A 20,324-nucleotide genomic window follows, 5' to 3' on the forward strand; every position below is an offset into this window, starting at 1 on the left:
GCGAGACTCATATTGCCGAGGTTCTTGCATTTGTGTGCCATGAGAGGCTATGTGTTTGCGATTAGGCCATTGTATTTGTATCATACTGAGGGTATAGCAACACACTGTCCCATCGGTTTCATATAATGATGTAAAATCACTTGTTTTGGGGAATTTTTGATGCTGGGAGGGTGGGGTTTAGGGTCCCGATCCCTTACCCCCAGTCAAACAAAGAAGATGATTAAAGTGAGTGATAGAAAGAGAGAGAAGGGGAAGGGATTCTGATATGATAAAAATTGTCCAGTGCACCCCAGAACATATAGCTTACCATCGAGGAGAACAAAAATATAACTCATCTAGGCATATCAAGACTGCCGAAAAACCCTTGAAACATTGATTTTCTACCAGGCTTTCAAACACACCTATATTATTATTTTTTAATTTTTTTCAATATTTTGAATTTTGATGAATCTTGAAAATTCACGTTGATTTGTTCCATCTAAGCTTGAACGTTGAGTCCTGCTTGCCCATTTTTAAGTTGAGCAACGAAGCCAAAAATTCCCACTCTATTCTGAACATTAAACCCTGGTTGACCAATCCAAGCCCATTCTCGTCCTGCGCAAGATTCACATCATAAATGATATTCTGGTAGGGGTGCTAACAGCTACTTTGAAGTTGAATGGCCCTCATCCTCGTCTTCTGATGGAAACTCTGTCTCTGCCCACTCCAAAAAATGATTGGAATGCTCGAACGGAAAATCATAGTCAAGCTTCTTCAATCTATGTCTCATGACCAGTCCAATTGCACCCTCCTCGTCTTGGTTCCATTTTTTCCTGCCCCACTGTTTGTCCGTCTCCTCGGGTTCTCGGAAGGTGCACTGCGCGAAGTCCAGCATGACAACACGATACTTATCCTGCGTAGGTTGCCTCGTGATCATGATGTTTGAAGGCCTCACGTCCTCGTTCAGGATCGAATGGTCGTCAAGAAGCCGTACAACTCGCACTGCCTCGTGGCAAATCTCTCCCCAAGACTCCCTTGGTGCCTTTGTTGGCAAATCTGATAATGTATACCCATCGATGAGCTCTATCAGAATACCTTTAATCTGAAAAAAATCGATAGCATTATCTGGAGCTTCATCTGCTGCCGTGGTTGCTTGCAATTTGACTTGTGCTAATAGTTGTGGGATCTCTTTACCCTGCAAGTGTTCCAGTTTTCGATACACCGTCGTCTCGGCTTCATACATATCAAGACATAGATCGTAAAGATAAGCTTCGTTTTGCCCCATGTCCCAGCCTTCCTCGGGTTCCTCAAAGTCCTCATCGTTTCTCAGTCGATCTACGAACTTTGAAGCATCACCACTCTTAACACATTCAAAAAACGCCGTCTCTTTAGCAACAGTTGACGGGCCGACCTTGTAATCAGATCGGAGTTGAGACGCAAATCGTCGGTCAAAAACTTTGAGCACGGCCCGTTTGTTGCCAGACTGATTCAGTAACTCCACTTCCATGACACAGGAGAGTGTTGGTGGTTCGAAAATCCTGATTATCTTGCAAGAAATAGTATCTCCATCGGGTTTTGTATCTGGCCCGTTTTCTGGTCGCAGCTCCAAGATTGTTCCCTCAATATAGATGCGCCTCGATGTTTGTTAGCTAGTAAAAATATTTCTCGCGCCGTGATGACTCACTCTATGTCTTTTTCCATCTTCGACAATGATAATTGACTCGTCAAGTGTGATTATTTCGAAATATCTGTTGCAAAAATTGTAGCAATGAAAAAAAAAAAGTTTGTTTCCAGTTTCAATAGACAGTCTTTCATAAATCTAGGGATTAAGGAGGAGGGAGGCAGTGAATAAGCACGATGGGCTAATCAAATCGCCGCTTTAAGGATTATGTGTTGACGCTTTAAGGACTTTGTTCGAGGTGAATTTGATATCAGATTCACTTGAACAATCAAGCAGAATTATACAAGGCAGCAAGAATATTTGAAGCGTTCTGAGCCATAGTCAGTTCATTTCGAAGAAACCCTTGTAACATGTCCTTCGGCACGACTAAACACAAATGCCTACAGGTAAAAGCAGAAGCGCCACCATTTCAGGATGAAGAACTTTCACACCCCCAATGTTATGATCTTCACTTGCGAAATTATTTAAATCCATTTGTAGTGTCATAAATCTGGGAATTGAGGTTCATCTATGTCATGCTGCCAATCGTAGTCTCCCTTGCCACCCTTCCAATTTCCCGTACTTCTTCGATTTCTCCTTTGCAGCCTTTTCCTCATCCCTCCAGGATACTCATTTTGAGTCGTTCTTTCAACTTTGTCGAATTCATTATTGCGATCCTTAATGTTTAACAAGCAAAGTTGCACATCTTCATCCTCAGTCAAGTCGAGCTTCTTCGCCAGCTTGCTGATGACTTGTGCCGATGAATTCGAGGATCGCTTCAAGATCGGAACTGCGTCGAAGAATACTTGTTTCAAGGACTTTTGATAGTCAGGAACCAGCTCATCATTCCCACAGTCACTAACAAGACCACGTATTCCATATACGAAGTCTCGAGGCTCTGTGGCAATGAAACTATCCAAACATATGTCCATACACTGGCCCAGCCGGAAGAGTTGTCCTCTTTGTGCCCAGTATCTAAACAAAGTGATATGTCGGACCGCCAAAGTTTCTTTCACCGTATCGTTCCAAGCATCTCCGTGGTCTCTAGATCTCGCCAAATTCTTTAACCCTTCGTCAAATATATCACCAGGCACATTCCTACTACCACAGCATACTAAATATTCTCGACCGAGGCATATTTCTTGCATCATCCAGATTCGGTGCCAGTAAGATCTCTGACACAAGGCCAGGAGTGCTGCGCGCCAATCCTTACGATTTCGGTCTTGTGATTCAGCAATTTGTCTCTCCCCTACACGGGTACTTTTCATTATTTTCAGGATCTCAATTGCAAGATCACTATCATCTTTCGCAGGACCTAGCCAGAGAATGACTCTTTGTGCTCTCTTGTAAATTGTTTGCATGATGTGTACCTGGCGATTTCTTTCCAGATGATCGGATTGATTGATACACAGAGCATCAATCCAAATATACCGATCTTTATCAACAAACCTCAATTGTATGAGGGCATCGTATAGGTTCTTTCGAATCCGAAATTTGCAATCATCCACAAGAATGATTGGGTCGTCGCTACTGGCTACTTTCCATTCATATGACAACGCTTCATATTTTAACGAACCCGAGGGATCTTTCAGGTCTATGTGGAGGATTGAACTTTCAATGGGAGACTCGCCGGAACCCCCACTTAGAATGAAAATTCGGATTGCTGTTGGTTTGTCGAAATCTAGAGGCTCATATTCAAATGTGGAAACGGGCTGTTCTTCGGTCATAATGAAACGTCTATCAGGCTCAGAGAATTCACATCGTATTTGAGACAACAACCGATGAGCCAAGCAATTCGAAGTTCACGTGTATCGTTTCTTATCGCCGAATCCGGTTACACTAATGCACGTATATCTTTGCCGGTAGCAGCCAATCAATTGTTTCCGGCAATTTAATGAAATTGACAAGGGGCAGATCGGCAGGGATGGGTCGATAATCCCAAGCCAAACAATTGGCCATCTCCCAATCTATTCCGGTGATTTGTGAAGTAACTCTCAGTTTGCATCTATGTATCATTTGATCGGTTTCCCTGTTTAACAAGTACGTATGCTTGCTCACTCCTCAAAATCCCCGAGGTATTCTGCCATGAAGTCCGAATTGCGATTATCTGATATTTCGAAAAAATGAATATACTTTCCACCCAACCATTCTCCCACTAATGGTCTTTTTCTTTCAAAGGTAAGCAGGCAAGCATGAATTCTCGGGATGTCTCCCCAATTAGTCCGTCTAGGTTAGGCCCGTGTCGCTAATTAGTTCGCATCGAAATCCCACAAATGTTTCGCTTCTACAATTGCTTCACGACAAACATCGGTAGAAACAACTCACTACTTTGTATCATTCATTTACTCAATTCAATCTAGATAGAAGCAACCGAGTTCGAGGCTGAATCGAGTATGCGAAACACACGAATCGAAGGAAAGGATGGGTATGCGCATCACTCAGAAGAGATTATTTCTCACTCTGGCAGAAATTTCGAGTTGGATAGAGTGATATTATCATTTAGTAATAGAGTTTGTCTTGCTAGGAAATTCCATGGTATCGCTCGTTTCGTGTCATCTTTCTCAGCTATTTCTTTGTGCTCGTTTGGCATTGAATTTGACATCGCGGTTGAATGAAGTTTTCTTTGAATATTTCTGTGTGTCCCGATTCTTCGGACACCATATCCTACAAATTCTCAATCCTTTTCGTTCTAAATCTCTCGAGATTCTACCAAGTGCGTATCGAAAACTTTTTTGTCATCTGGTATATGGGAATTAGTCTTATCTTCAGTGAGGTTATGATTTAAGTTTCTCGTACGATGATGACGGATTCACCTTGTTTCTTGCCTGGCAGATTTGAGACATAATGGTATCATCATAGCTTCATCTTACAAGGCTTTTTACCCTCCACCAATAGCATACAATGAGTGATAGATTGTCGTAAAACTTTGAATTATCTTCTCAACTTCTGGATATATTTGGCGAACCCTCAACCGAAATCATGAATTGATATGTGTGTCATTGCTGATTTCTCTGTGTTCGCTTTTGCATCGCGTTGCTATCTCTCCATTCCATGAAGACTCTCAATTTTGTCTCGTACTATCGAGTCTAGGGCTAGTCTCGTGTTGTGCGATAGAGGCAGGAGACGTTCGTTCTCGATTCGCGACGTCCTGGGACTCGGGAATAAGGCTCTAAATATCGGTATTGATCGTTGATAAACGTCGCTACGGAATTCAGTCAGTTTCTCTTGGTTCTTTGATCACTGCATTGCATACCATTAACTTCAATATTCATGGTTCAGACTTTAGAGACTTTGTTCGAGTCATGCGCCAATACCAGCTATATTTTCAATCGTGCCGTCTACAGCGCGGAATCAAACCATGGAAAGGTTCAAAAGCATGTGGCATGTCGAACATGAATGATTTGTTCTATTCGATATCTCAATCTTGAGCTTGTCAATTGCTCAAGGACACGAGTGAACTTCGCAACTTAAAGTATCTGCCAATCAGCACTGAAATTTTGGAAGTGCATTTTGTATTTAACAAGTAGAATCTAGTGAGAAAAATTACAAGACGATTATTTTTGTATGTGTGGTCTCTCTCGAAAAGTTGAAGGGATGTGATTTATTATTACTTCGTAATTAAGGAAAGTGCAATCATGCCATGTCTCGTGGCCCCTACATACCTGCCAATAGTCTGAGCTTCGTACTCCATTTCCGTAACTTCTCGCAATGAAATGATGTATCTCAATGCTCAACATACTTAACATGGATTCACATTGACCTGCTCATTTCGCATATCCTCGTGGAAACAATTCAAGGTGTGATCTAGTATCTCCTTCTCTATTTTGACTTCATGTCTAGAGATATGTTCGATTTCTACCATGCACGTCCCCATAGTATCTCCAGGATCGATCCAGAGTGCAATACATCGAGTAGCGTTGCCGTGAAAACATCGATTCTACCTCCAGTAACCAATCCTTTCACTTGAAGTATCTTTTCAAGAGGATTTGCCTAATTCAACCATACGGGCATTCTCGTTAACCAATCTTATCCCTTGCAATATATCAATACATTTTCTAGGGGGTACTTTGGACAATACTATCGATTTTAGTACACTTTTACATTTTTCAACGGCCATTGGCTGAATTTTGAAGCCGAGAAATTACGAAATCCTCCTCATGCAGTTCACTTTAACCAAGTTTAGCCATGTATGTCCTATTTGCTCAAAATTCAGAAATCGCACTAAAAGGTTTAAGAGAATTATTTTGCCTATAAGTATCATCATTTCCCCCCTCTCTCAGACCTTCTTCTTCTTCTTCAGTATGCGAGTTTACTTGGGGTCAGCTTTGTCTGATAGGAGGTGGTGGCCCAAGTACACTTCAGCATGCTCAACGTAAGTCTTCCCTCCCACACCGACGAGTTAATTTATTCTTTAGAATTTCGATCCCGATCGAGGACGACCGCGATGATATGGAAGGGAGGATAAAGGTTGGGCGGGTGAACATGGCCTCATATCGTACAGGCAGGAGATGGGCTCATCTCTGCAGGTCAAATACGATATGGGTGGGAGGCATTGTTTCTCTGGCTTTTTAGCTGGGATTCGAAGCCTACGATCCAATTCAGACGAACTACACATTTGGCCTTGTGCTACTGTGTAAGTTCTAGTAGAAAAATTCGAGGAAACTTGGGTTCCAGTGTAGATCATTCTTGTATAGTACGCATAATTGATATATTCAAATTCTTGCTGCGACCTTTATGCAACTGAACTGACCTGTTTCGAGTGAATTGTTACTGAATATATGTCACTTGCTTCACGGACGCTTCGGGAGTTCGGAAGTCTAATTAAAAGTGGCATTATACTCGAGACAAGCCACAGATAAGAATCGAAAGTTCGGTATTTAAGGAAGCTTCGAGATCATATTTCATATGCTGTAGCCCAACAAATGTCATTCAGCCCTGATGAGAACATCAGGAGTGTTGACTACGCTTGATTGAAGTAGTCGCGGAACATAGTTATCAAGCCAACTTACTCTTTTGCGAAAGCTTCGACTAGAGATGCATGTACTAGCCACACACTTATCGTTTTCGCGAATGATGTACGTTAGTCAATAGATTAGACATTTCTCAAGCGAAGGGATGCTCCCTGTAACACTAACGTAAGACCTTATCGATACTGTAAATTGTAAATTGTAAACAGTCAAGTCTGTTGAAATTTGCCAGTACTTAGTTCATTGACTATCTAAAGTGTGCAGCGATGATAATACGAAGTTGCTAGTCAATGAATTTCCTTCAAAAATGAAATTCTCGCTAAACTTTATTTTAAGGTTTTAGGGGGAACGTGGGGCAAGTTTAGCGATGGGGTAGGTGCAGGTCGCATCAACTAGGTCTAGTTTTTCGAATGAATGACACATCATTGTAAGCTAATATATATCCGCTAGTTTAGAGTAAAAGAATTTTTCTCTAGTACATATTATTGGCGATTAGAACACGATGTTCTGATAAATCAAATGATAATAGCACGACGAAATGTGAGTCGGATATCGTGATAACAATACAGCTGAACTCCTCCGATCATTATCAATGTAAGATACAATAAACTTCTCTACATGGTCATGGTTCAATTACCATCGGTCTGCCTCCTCGTAACACAACGAGGTCACCAACTAAAACCTCTCAAAGTTCATCCGAGCACAGACCACCATCAACACATCGTCCTCGATCACCCGAACAGAATGTTCAAACGCTGACAGTTTACGCTTATAAACCATTTTGTTTCTGGACACCGGTCATGCAGTCATCCCGTATTCTTGACTGAAAGGATGAATAACTCCTTAACCGAACTTCGGTTCGTTCATAATGACCGCCCGGATGTTAAGAGATACAGTTGTCAGCAACGGACGTCTTGTTCAAGAATTCGTAGTTTATAAGAACGGATCAGGCTATCAAAATTCTCACAATTCATCTTTAGAGTTGCTAATAGCCATTCTCAGGTTTCTTATCTTACCCCAATATGAATTCCACCGCAGAGATACGGAATTGTAAAAGCAGCTGTTGGAGAAGCAAGATGCAGCGAATTCCCATCCCACGACTTCGGGATGATTACATTCTCGTCAAGACAATTGCCGTCGCAATAAATCCCACAGATTGGCAAACCGTAGACGAAAAGTCCAGTCCAAGGACAAAGGGTCCCATGCTTTTAGGATGTGATTTTGCGGGGATCGTGGTTGAGATTGGCAAGGGTGTGGAGAAAGAATGGAGCGGGGGAGAAAGAATCGCGGGGATGGCGCATGGAGGTTTGCTCTTGGCATAATGATACAAAATACTATACAAAGTACTGACATCAACACAGGTAATGACATTGAGCCTGGAGATGGAACATTTGCCACATACATTGTAGTCAAAGGCGATGTTGCATTCCACATTCCGGATACCATCAATTTCGAGGAAGCTGCATCGCTTGGCGTTGAAGTTACTACTGTTGCATTGGAGTTTTACAAGTATTTGTCTTTACCTCTCTTGACATTTCCCCTTTCCATGCCAAATTCCGAGAGCAAACTCCCTCTTCTAATCTATGGAGGAAGTTCGGCAACTGGAAAATTAGCTATTCAATTTGCGAAGTTGTGAGTTCTATTTCCCCAGCTACTATGCATTGATAACTAATAGACTCCATGAAAGGTCCGGGTTGCAAGTAATCACTACGTCGTCACCGAGGAACTTTGAGCTGTTGAAAAGCTTGGGTGCGGATCATGTTTTAGATTATGTAAGAGAAGATAACTTTTGGCTCGTGGACTTTCTTGACTAAGTCGCAGCTTTGTCTGAGCTTTGTCTGAAGATTGAATATACATCTGAAATGTTCCAACCCCCAAGGTATCATGCTAATATCATCCAGCATGATCCCAGCTGCGGAGCCGAAATTCGCTCATTTACTAAAAACAAACTTCACCACGTCTTTGATACAATAGCCACCCAATCCAGCTCTCAAATTTGTGCCGATGCACTGTCTACTTCTGGCGAAAATATTTATGTAAATCTCATGGGTATTGAAATGCCCAGAGATGACGTCAAGAATATTTTCTTTCTCGGATACCCGGTTACTGGGGAAGAGTACGGAATCGAAGAAGAATCATGGCCAGCTGCACCTGAAGATTTTGAACTCGGAAAAAGAGCTTTTGTACTATTGGAAAGACTGTTAGAGAATGGGCTGATTAAGAATCATCCGGTGAAGATAACGCATGGTGGCTTGAATGGGATTTTAGAAGGAATGAGAGAGATGCAAGAGGGAAAGGTAAGCGGAGAGAAGTTGGTTTATAGAGTCGGGGAATCTTGAGATATATAAGTTATGGATGACTATGACTCCGGTTGCCTAAGGCCTTTAGGGGGTTTTCCATAACATATCACCTGGGTGTGGGTACTTGTGGCTTTGCACGCAAGTCGATCTGGTGAGTATGAAAGCGTATTTTAAGGGAGATTCGGCCGTTAGTGCCACGAAAAGTCGATGCCCCAAGTAATCTAGACATCGACATACACTCATTTGATCTCATCTTTCATTCAATATATTAATTCAAGAATAAACACCAGATAATTGCTCCTATACCCTAAATTCTCTCAAATTTATGTAATAATCCCGAATTGCTTGACATGAAAAGATTCAATTATTTATACCACAGCTGCTTCATATAGTTCAATAAACTACTCTCATCATGGTCTTCGCATGAACAATGTTTCCGTAAAGAATGAATGCACACAACCTCCAAGTGAAGTTTTGACCATCTTTCACATATAACAGCAGTGTGAAAATCTCGAAATACGATCTCCTTTCAACACTTAGATCAAACTAAACATGCGAACATATCTTGAATGAAAACCGAGTCCTCTCAACATTCAAAACCACCTTACACGATTCCAACATTCGCTTGTGCCATTCCAATTTGACACATTCGATGAAATGCTCACCACCCAATGGGTACCTAAGAATCATCGACAAACAATCTCCATATATCTTCCGCAATTTTGTCTTGTGATGCTATAGTCAAAATTTCGATGATGTATGCGCGATAATGTCGTCGGTGACCATATGAATGCAATTCCTTGACCTTTTTCCTAGCCTTATCTAATGCGGTAAGCCCATTATTATTCGGAATGGAACAATCTGCACCTAGTGATAAAAGAAGCAACACACCCTCAGAATTATCATAGCGCGGATTAATAACTAAAGAATTCAACGCAGTATCCCCTTCACTATTCTGTGCATTAATAGGCGTACCGGCATTGACAAGTTCTAGCATCAGGTCACGCGGAGGAAATGACCTATTTACAGCAACATGCAGGGCCGTGCATTGAGAATTATCAATCGCCGCTACATCTACACCCTTCCGTGTTAAGTTTTCAACAATTCTTGCGTATTGTCCAAAATTGTAGAATCTCATATCAGCATCATCTCCCTTAGCTAGACAATGTATGAGTGTAGCTCCTGAAGAATCTTTGACCATAATATCTGCCCCAAAAGAACAGAGAGCATCTACGATGGCGGTATTGCATCGTGCTACAGCAATTTTCAAAGGCGAAAGGTATTGATCATCTTGTTTGTGTACGCTTTCGTAATTGTCATCCAAGTTTTCAAGTTCATTGACACTATCGTCAGGAGGGATAACGCTCCTGGTCTTACCATTCACATTGGCTCCGCAATGAAGTAGAAACTTGGCCATTTCTTCGTGAGTGTTCCCAGCAGCTATTCCAAGAAGACTGTGACTTTCGTATCGATGCATCAGTCCTTTCGTGAGCGGATCGTTGACATCTATCATAAAATAGTCGAGCAGAGTCTTTGCAACTTCAATACGCGAGGCCTGGATAGCTTCAACAAGACTGATGTAAATAATTTCGTGCCCGGGACTGCCTTTTGCATAGTAGTCACTATATCTGCTAAGAAATTGTCTGACAATCATGACATGCCCCCCCTCAGCTGCAAATACCAATGGATAATATAATTTCCCCAAAAAATCTGTCACGGGCGCATTGCAATCAATGTTTTTGTATGACAACAAAGTCATGACAATTGCCATCAATCCGCATACACAGGATGTGATCAAAATAGATGCATATATTTCCCCACGAAAAGTGTGGTGTTTGATAAAAGTGCCGCCGAATCTGCGTCTTCGAATACCATTTTTTTCGATCCACCGTTTAAATGATGCACTACAGCCCATATCCAGATCATTGCCGATAAAACTTTTCAAAAATTCGCTGGTCACCACATCGGGCTGCGCCAATTTGCAATGCTCAGGCCAATTCACTGCTGCATAATCTGTAAAATCTAGGTTTTTTCGAATAATTTCATCTGCTTGCTCTTTGAAAGTGATTACATGGCGAGATTCATATAAGAAAACGTAAAGGCATCGATTCATCAAGAATAATTCTCTGGATTGGATGCTGAAACAATCTCTTGGGGCGCAATTTTCCAGAAATTCTCGAACCGAAAGGTGTGCAAAGCGTAGAATCCGTTCTCCTTCATCGAATATTATCAGATTCCAGCAAACATCTAGCAACTCATCAACTGTAGAGACCAGGACTTCGTCTGTGTCAATGTCAACAGTGACTGCGGCGAGCATCTCATCCAGATTGAGTCTTCGTCTCGTGCTTAATAACACCTGTAATGTACTGATGGCAACTTTCCGACTTGGCTCTTCCATGCTCATAATGTCTTGATAGACAAGATGATATGAGTCCTCAAGTGATTTTGGGAGCTTTCTGAGGACACTATCAATGTCTCCTTTGACCCTAACCTGCTTACACAATTGCTGTATCTGCAAGGTCACCCATCGAAACCTGTTTAATGGTTCATCTTGTCAGTAATTCCAATTTCCAAAATAGAAACGGATGAGCCTACATTCCCTGAGATCCATCAATAAGAGCTTGAGTTATTTGCTGCTCTATTTTCTTCTTTTCTTCGGGTATAAGTTTTCCTTTGACTATCCTTTTCTTTTCAATTGCCTCGGAAACTTCCTTCTTGACATAATCCTCGATATCTTTAGAAATGTGGCTAGGTTGAATTGAGATGCATGGTGACTCATCAAATTGACTGACTATGTCATTGTCTCTCCTGCTTGAAATGAAAACCTTTACAACACTGGCAGATTCATCAATGATAGTTTTCAAAGATTCAATAAGGTTGTATCTTTCACTGGGGTCACATTCATCCAGTGCGTCGATCACCACATAGAAAGGATCTTCTTGAAGTATCTTAAGAAGCACTTCAGTAGTCTCATCCAAGTTCAAGAGCACCTTTGGAGGAGACATTCCTCGGTTCTCTTTTACCAAATTCTCGTAAACCTCAACAACAGGCTTTCGGATTGGAAGGTTAGCGGTATTTGATGATACCTGCTCTAAAATACTGCGTAGAACTTCTTCGGGGTTGGCTCTCTCAGGTTCTGCAGTGTTACGAGAACAATAGAAATATGCAACCGGAGCTGCAGTCCCCGTGCTGGAAGACTCCTGACAAAGACTTTCGATCACGGCAGACCTAGGAATACTGTCAGAACTCTGATTGTATTGATATCTCAGTTGGTGTTACCTACGTCAAGACGCTTTTCCCGCAACCGGCTATTCCGTTGAGCCATAGTATAGACGATGCACTTGAATCCTTCCACTGGTTGTAGTCGGTCGAACTTAAAAGCCATTCGCAGGAGCCTTCAAGGCGCTCGCTCCGCTTTAATTTGTGATGCTTTCGGTACGGTATTTCTGAGAGCCATCTCAGTAAAGTCTCGCGCTCTCGGAGTTCTAAAGAATCTTGGAAGTCCTGTAAAATTGTTGCGCTTCTTATGATTGGTTGTTCAAATTGTCGAAGAATATCTTCGAATTGACGAATGAATTGAGCGTCAATCAACCTGGTACAAACTGTAACTCGTTGATGTTTGACCCATACCATTTTAAGACCATCTTGTAATTTATTCGAGGGCAATTTGATTGCCGAGATTAGACGGCTTGGCGTGCTTTTTCGATATATTTGAATCGCATGTGACTCAAATGTCAAAATCGCGGCATAAAGTTCCAGCAAGGCTTCATCAAAGCCCGTGTCACCAGCAGCTTGTGAGTAGAGATCTTCGAGCACCTTGCACTGAGCGATCAGCTTTGAGATTTGTTCCAACCCCTCGATCAAAACCCCAAACGACTGACTATCTTCAACTGCAATCGTAAGAAGCAATCGCACCGCTGCCCAAGGGAGAGCTGCATGTCCAGGATCGTAACTGACGATTATATCTCCGATATCCTTTACTTTGTTCACCCAAACAAGTATTTTTTCGAAGAGATCTCGGACAATTATCGTTGTGCCATTGTTCTTTTTGTATTTCCATGCTTTTTTTATGCATACTTCTTTTTTCTCGGTAGCAAGATTGTGAATGTCTTGAAGAATGTCCAAATAACCCGCTCGAGTGGGGTCTAGTTTGATTTCGTCTTTATCTTCCTTCTTCAATGATTCCCAGGCTTGGTGCCATCGTTTCTCGGCCACTGTGCGCTGCGGCATCGTGGAAGTGGAAGATGGGCTAGCCATCTCGCTATAGACAAGTAAACAATCTTCGTATATTTGTAAAATGTATGGAAGGTATGATAAGATTTTGTGGTTATTTTCGATGTTGTCGTTTTTATGGGGCTGGCTTTGGTGGCCAGAATAGCCGTGTGATTATCCGGAGGGAGCTGAAGAAATCACTGGCCAATGAACAGCCTTGCCACTTGATTCCATGCAAGTTTCAATGCCAACAGTTAAAGTGAGAGTCAAAGTTACAGGGGGAGGGGCTACATATAAATGATCTGCTGATTATTAGCCCAGTTACCCTTACTGTGAAGCTCCACCAGAAATCTCCACTCTGGTTATCTATTGGGATGTTTTTTGATTGACCACTTGAATCAATTGACATCTTTTCCCAGTGCCAGGGTATATGGTGCGGCTAACATGAAATTCAAATTTGAGTAAAGTTAATACATAGTATTATACGACATTAGCTCGGGGTCTTCTACATAAATTCGTTAAGTACATAAACAGTCTTGATCCACTTGATCCCGGATTATACAGATAACGCTAGAGGGCTCTTAGAGTTGTTTTCATGCGCTACTGTCATATATGATGTTTTCCTTGGTTTCATAATAGAAGTAATAGCCATGTTGTATAGAGCGCAATCCGATGATGCGACTTTAATGCGACTGTCAAGACCTGACCTCCGTCGTTAACCAATCCGGAGGCCAAAAACGTCCCGGCCGGGCACCTCCTCCTTTCCCTCTTCCAATTGTGATGATTGCGATGACTCACAAGTAATCCTGAAGAATCCCATAAGAGAGTCGGACGTTCGTAAGATGCAACGCAAATAACCCCAGTCCCCCTCCAACCTTATCTGGACATTGCAGGAGATTTGATACATTTGGGGTACCTACTCTCTACAGTCCAAGGTACAGGTTTTCCAATCAAAAGCAAGCTTAAAAATCAATCCTCCTTCTGATCTCATTTCCATCTTTCGAATCGACAGAGTTAGGCACTTCTATTTGTGTCCTGTAAGTTTTCTAAGTAACTCAAGAAAATATAGCAGTACCCAACGATTCTCGAGATATCAATTAACACAACCACTACACCTCTCTCTGTGTTAGTCGATTGAAACTCCTGTTTCATTACGCAAATTTCACAAGATTTACATTAGAATATTCTATAGACAAAGCAGCCTCACCAAAGCATCGATTTAGAGGCTTCATATACGCAAGATTAAGAAAGAAATAAACGAGTAACTCATTAACCGACAGAGACACAAGATTCTCGACTACGAGCAATAGACATCCATTTCTGCTACACTTGTGAGTAAAACTTTCTTCAGATGATCCAATGATCAATACCACGACCCAAAACAGGAGCATCCTCGCAGCGAGTTCTTCAATTGGCCACTTCTCTCCTCAAGAGCTTCAAGGTCTATCGACCCAAACCGCACCAATATCTTACAACCTCCCCAAAAGACTCGAATACAATACAAACCCACACAAACACAAACACAACAAATTCCCCAACTACAAGCCCCTTGCTTATTTTCTCCATTCTCCTCATCTGTCCCATCTCTCACAACCATAGCATCTCTTTTCGAAGTCCAAACACCACCCCAATGCCAGAAACATTCCATCTGCCTCTACACCTTCTCCCCTCCCCCTCCCCTCCTCAAACAACCCAAACAAAAACAACTCTTCGAAAATCTCAACCAATCTCAACCCCCTCACTACACCAAAACAGAGTAGAGCAACAAGAGCAGAAAAGAAAGCCTATCTACAATTACTCAACCACTATAAGTAATCAGATGAGCAGGTAAACCAGGTACTTCAAGCCACTGACAGGGAGCCTCTGGAGTCAGAAGATAGAACATAAAAGAGATAAAAAAGAAGCGAAAAAGAAGTCATTGAGAAGTCAGAACCAAGAAGAGAAATCCAACAAATCCAACAAATCCAACAAACGAAAAAAAACTTATAATAAAAATTACGCATAAGCAAATTCCCACTCCCTTCTCCTTCTTCTCCTCCTCCTCCTCCTCCTTCTCCTACTTCCTTTCAAAGAATTCCTTGCTTCTAAAAGCCGAAAGTATTCCACTACCAATTTTGCTACTGGCAAAATATATACAGAACTGAGTATACATCATCATCATCAAGTATTTCTGATATCAAAGACTGTTGCAGAGAAAGATACATTCAAAAATTGAAATCACAAAGATGTGAACGGAGATCAGAAAACCCTCGTGCATCAGTGTACATACCTAGGTACCATCACATCACACAATTACCCATACGAAATAAAATCACACTCAAATTTCACAAACACAAAAAATAATAGCAAACAAGCACATAGCCACAAATGAAGCAGAAAACTATGCAGTAGTCAAAGTAACCATCGAATTGATATGTTCATGACTATCCATCATCTAGTTATCTGACTACTCTCTCCAATGGATTCATTATCCACCCTCATATCTCTCAAAATCAATTCATGCATCCCTCCAGTCTCATACAATCATGCAATGCATCCTTATGAACCCATTCCATTCCATCCCACCCCCAACCATCATTTGAGTCGTGAAGATAACTATTTGAAAACAATGAATTTGTATGCCTTTTAGAAGAGTGAAAACAAATCCAGCCAGCCATAATGTTAATATAAATCCAGATTTGTTGAATGTGCAATCCAGATCTTTTGCTTGTGCATCAAGTCGTTAGACAACGAAAATAAAGAAAATAGTAAAAGCAGGAAAATGAATTTTTGGTCGTAGTAACACAGTTAATTTTTAGTATGAAGATCGAATTCTTCCCTCAAGAAAGATCAACAGCTACCAAAGGTTGTGCAAGCTAATTTTGGTCAAATAAATTAATGTCCATAGTTGCCACCCCATCCACCACGTTGTTGGTTGTTACCAAAACCCTGGTAACCCCCATAACCTTGGTAGCCTCCATATCCACTACTCTGGTGACCTTGGCCAGCAGCCTGGTGACTTCCAACACCTCCAAGACCACCATATTGGCTACCAGCTTGGCTACCATGGAGTCCATGTCCTTGAAGATGACTTGGGTATCCACCATATCCACCTTGTTGGGACTGGGGTGGTGGCAAGACTGATCCAGGGGTGGCATTAGTAGCAGAACCAGGACGTCCAGCTTGGGACAAAGATGGGCTTGGTCCATTGGTTGTCTTTGATTCACCGAATGGTTTCAAGTCATCACTAGCTCCTGGTTGGCTACCTTGAGTTGCATTGTAGTGCTGACCTGAAGGATAAGCACCACGGCTAAATGCATCATGAGAACCAGCACCGAATCCACCGCTTCCACCTAGTGCTTGAGGAGTCTGAGACGATTGGGATGATCCAGCTCGGCCATACTCGCCCAATCCTCCTCCGACTGCGGAATCGCGACCATGGAGAGAAGATCCAGCGAATCCTCCAGCAGCAGGGGTAGAAGTGTGGTCATATGGTGCACCAGGAGACATGTAACCTTGGTATGGTTGACCATGAATGCCACCCTTTCCACCACCATATGGAGAACCACCGTAGCCACCGTATCCGCCGGCTTGTTGGAATTGACTCATGTAAGCATTGTAGTATGGGGTTTGATAGTAAGGATGACCATATGGATAGGCTCCCTGGGGTTGTTGTGAATGGCTAGGTTGAGGTTGAGTTGTTTGAGCAGCAGCACCAGTTTGTTGTTGGCTTTGAGCTACTGGGTTAGGAGTAGTGTGTCCACTGTTCTGTCCTTCTCCTGCTCCTGCAGTTGCATAGCGAGATTGGGATTGTTGACCAGAAGTTTCAGTTTGGGGTCCATTATATCCACCATAAGATCTTTGAGATGATGAAGCATCTTGACCTTGACCACCTTGTTGCAAGTTATATTGTTGCTGATAGTAACTGTTATAGTTTTGTCTTTGTGGATCAGAGGTGTAGTAAGAAGAGTAATCGTTGGGCGCAGAAGAGAATGCACCAGATTGTTGCTGTGCCTGGGATTGAGATTGGCTTGGGTAACCTTCAAATGGGCTTTGCGAGCTTGGTGCTTGTTGACTGAATGCATCGTACGGCTTCTGTGGCAATGAAGACTGATCTTGAGATCCTGGTTGTCCATATCGGCCATATTGACCCAATTGAGAGCCAGCTTGGGATCCCTGTTGAGGTGCACCTGTGAAGTAGAAAAATTAATAGCTGTTAAGTGAACATAATGAGCGCGAAACTTACTTTGAGAAGAAGGATGAGTTTGTGGGGAAGGAAGGCCAGGGGCAGCTGTTGGGTGAGTAGCAGCAGGCAATCCTGGAGCTTGCTTTGGGGTTGGCAAGGTTTCAGAAACTGGGGCAGCTTGTTGAGGGGCGGGAGGCAAAGTAGCTCTTGGTGCTACTGGAGAATGCTGAGGTGGCTGGGCTCTAGTCTCTGGCTCTTCACGATCACCATCAACATCATCTTCGCCTGTAAGGTTGAATGCGCCGAATTGTACAGCAGCTCTATCCACTTCACGATTTCCTGGCATGCGGACAGCTTCTTCCTGGTCGAGGACGCGGCGTTGAAAGCTTGGTGTACGACCTGATGATCCGGTAGCCTTTAATGCAGAAGCTTGGAAACCACTGGTTGGAGCACGGGAAGCAGCTGAAGTTTGAGTTGGCAATGCTGAGTAGGGTGTAGAATTTCCAGTAGCATTTCCAGCAGCATTTCTTGGGTCCCAGGAGCTTGCAGCAGTGCTTGCGGCTGTCGCACTTGGGGGTGGAACCGATTCATCTGGAACTTGTTCGAGATTCGTTTCCGTCAATTCGTCCTTCGATGGGGTGAGATTAATATTAGCTTCGGGCTCCACAGGTGGCTCGACAGGTGCAATAGGTTCTGGGATTTCGACGGTTTCTGGTTCGGGAACAGAAGGCTCTGGCTCCGAAACGACTGGGGCTTCAACAGGTTCCTCTGGTTTGGGGAGCTCTGCAGGCTTTTCCACGGGTTCTGGGGCCTTCTTTGGCTTAGGTGCTGGTGCAAACATACTTGCCCAACTCTTTTTGACACCATCAGGAATAATAGTTGAAGCGGCACTTGTAGCAGCGGCCGCAGTTGTAGCAGCAGCGTTGGTTGCTGTAGCACCCCAAGTGTTATCAGCCTCAGCAGGTTTGGAAGATTCCGCATCGGCAGGGGTATCTTTGGTGGTGTTTTCAGTAGTGGCCGCAGTGTCCCAAGCGTTGGATTCAGTTGTAGGAACAGAGACTTCGGCGGTTTCGTTACGTGTACCATTTGTATGCGCAACTGGAGCCCCACGAGTTCTGCCACCTCTGCCTCTTTCGTTACCGCGACCACGTCCTCTAGTACCGTCGAATCCACCTCGACCACCTCGGGAAACTCTTCCAGTGTTGGTTGACTCATTAAGAGGGGCAGATGATGTTGAATCGTGAGCTTTGGACTTAGATCGATCTTTCTTATTTGAAACTTCTCCCCATTGTGAAATGGTACCTTTGATGGTGAGAGGTTAGCAAACATACTTGAAGAAAATGGGCTTGATAAAGATTGTTGAAAGTTGAATGAAATTCTTACCTTCCGAAATGCGCTCAACAGTACTTTCTAAATCTCCATCGGTTTCCTCGAGGGCCATAACGACATCCTCGTCTGTCCAGCCTGGAAACAATTCTTGGATGGTGCTCACTTTACTACCATGCTTCTTCTTTAATTGAACAACCTCACTATTATTTTGCTCAATTGATGCAGTAGTAGATGTGTTCTCGTTGGTTGCATGACTTCTTGCTCCGCCGCGACCACCAGCTCTTGATGCAAAACCTCCACGACCACCACGAGCTGAACCTCTGCCACGAGGCGTTGGTCTAGGTTGTACCTCTGACATTTTATGAGGTTATGTGTATTTGTGTAAGCAAGAGAAAAAGTAACAGGAGAAAGAGAGTTGAGGGAAATGTAGAAGATTGTTGGATTGTGGAGGGTTTTCGTTGTATTGTGAGAGAGGAGGAATGACGCTTTTGGTTTGGGATTTTAGGTGAGGTAGGTTAAAAAAGGCACAGGGCACAGATTTAAGCTCTCCTTTTAATAAAATCGGCTTGTCGCGTCAGTTATGTAGGATTCTCCACGATGTTTACTTTTAAAGTAACAAAATTGATTAATATGCGAAAACAAATGGGATTGTTACACAATTAAAAAGATTGCAATAAAAAGAATAGACAATGATTTGAAGTTATTCAAATGAGCACCACATAGCAAGACATGGTTGATTTCTTCCTCTTCAATTTTGAGAAATTCTGATTCCTTTACTGCAATTGAATGTTCAAAAGTTTCCTTGGCTCTAAGTTTTAGCGCAACAGTCACGTGTAATTAGATAATACCTTGGCTCGGTGCAATCATTTTCATGGATCAAGCTCGCATGATTGGTTGGATTTATCAACAAGGGCGTTAGGCGGCGGCAAAAAGAGCAAACCACAAAAGACCACAAGATCACGGCAGACGAAAAGTGCTTAGTATGAAATAAAAACGGTGACCTCCAGGGCTGCCCAGGTGGAGATGAGTGGAAGTAGGAGAGTGGCTCAAGCATTGCACATTCGAATGGTACGTAGGTAGGTATTGATTGATATCTTATAACAATTGTTACTGAATTTACTTAATTGATTACATTATATCTGACAGAATGACAACCGTTAATCTTGTCTATCCAGATTATTAATCAAAATAACAATTCATTGAATTGATAGAATAATTACAAAAAAGCAGTGATTTATTCCAGGTTGGCTCGTTGGTTGCATCCACCTGCAGTCCAGAATGTGGCTGAGGCTGAGGACCAGGTGGTGGGTGGTGGCACAGGTGGGGTGGATACGACGATTATGAACATGCGCTGATTGCTGGTACAATTGGAACGTCTTGAAATCCGCGGATTATCATTATCGCAAAAGATACCTAGTCACTGCTGCTGGCATACCTCAAATCCTATCATTTGACTTAGGTATATCCTCTAATCACACTACCAATCTTACCCTTCCCCACCTGTTACAGATGTGGTAGATGAGGTGTACATACATACTGACCGTGCAAAGGTTCCTCTGCAGAAACCGAGGAAGTTGGAGTTCACTCACTCCCCCTTGACCACTCCACCCACTTTCAACTATCCCATAGTTTGATTCTCGTACTGCGAATTAAGTAATCAGAAGAGGGCCTGCAGCATTACGTCGATCATTCTACCTTCAACACGAATTACC

At 42.7% G+C, this 20,324-nt stretch overlaps 5 protein-coding genes across 5 annotated transcripts; 1 reads left to right on the forward strand and 4 right to left on the reverse strand.

Moving 5' to 3' along the window:
* Positions 1–643: 643 nt before the first annotated feature.
* On the reverse strand, positions 644–1,680 carry EAE98_002451 (uncharacterized protein; the record flags this gene model as incomplete). Its single annotated transcript, XM_038950071.1, has 2 exons — positions 644–1,613; positions 1,664–1,680. The coding sequence occupies 2 exons, from the start codon at positions 1,678–1,680 to the stop codon at positions 644–646; spliced, it is 987 nt and encodes a 328-aa protein (XP_038813810.1).
* Positions 1,681–2,142: 462 nt separating this feature from the next.
* Positions 2,143–3,366, reverse strand: EAE98_002452 (uncharacterized protein; the record flags this gene model as incomplete). The annotated part of the gene is made up of 1 exon (XM_038950072.1): positions 2,143–3,366. The coding sequence occupies one exon, from the start codon at positions 3,364–3,366 to the stop codon at positions 2,143–2,145; it is 1,224 nt and encodes a 407-aa protein (XP_038813811.1).
* A 4,262-nt stretch (positions 3,367–7,628) lies between these two features.
* Positions 7,629–8,945, forward strand: EAE98_002453 (uncharacterized protein; the record flags this gene model as incomplete). Its single annotated transcript, XM_038950073.1, has 4 exons — positions 7,629–7,911; positions 7,968–8,238; positions 8,294–8,378; positions 8,508–8,945. 4 exons carry the CDS (start codon positions 7,629–7,631, stop codon positions 8,943–8,945), a joined length of 1,077 nt encoding a protein of 358 aa, XP_038813812.1.
* A 640-nt stretch (positions 8,946–9,585) lies between these two features.
* EAE98_002454 (uncharacterized protein) lies at positions 9,586–13,136 on the reverse strand (the record flags this gene model as incomplete). Its single annotated transcript, XM_038950074.1, has 3 exons — positions 9,586–11,440; positions 11,502–12,134; positions 12,190–13,136. 3 exons carry the CDS (start codon positions 13,134–13,136, stop codon positions 9,586–9,588), a joined length of 3,435 nt encoding a protein of 1,144 aa, XP_038813813.1.
* Positions 13,137–15,992: 2,856 nt separating this feature from the next.
* On the reverse strand, positions 15,993–18,970 carry EAE98_002455 (uncharacterized protein; the record flags this gene model as incomplete). The annotated part of the gene is made up of 3 exons (XM_038950075.1): positions 15,993–17,287; positions 17,344–18,585; positions 18,667–18,970. The coding sequence occupies 3 exons, from the start codon at positions 18,968–18,970 to the stop codon at positions 15,993–15,995; spliced, it is 2,841 nt and encodes a 946-aa protein (XP_038813814.1).
* Positions 18,971–20,324: the final 1,354 nt, after the last annotated feature.

The sequence above is a fragment of the Botrytis deweyae genome, assembly GCF_014898535.1.
Source record: "Botrytis deweyae strain B1 chromosome Unknown BDEW_004, whole genome shotgun sequence".
In the NCBI taxonomy this organism is placed as follows: domain Eukaryota; kingdom Fungi; phylum Ascomycota; class Leotiomycetes; order Helotiales; family Sclerotiniaceae; genus Botrytis; species Botrytis deweyae.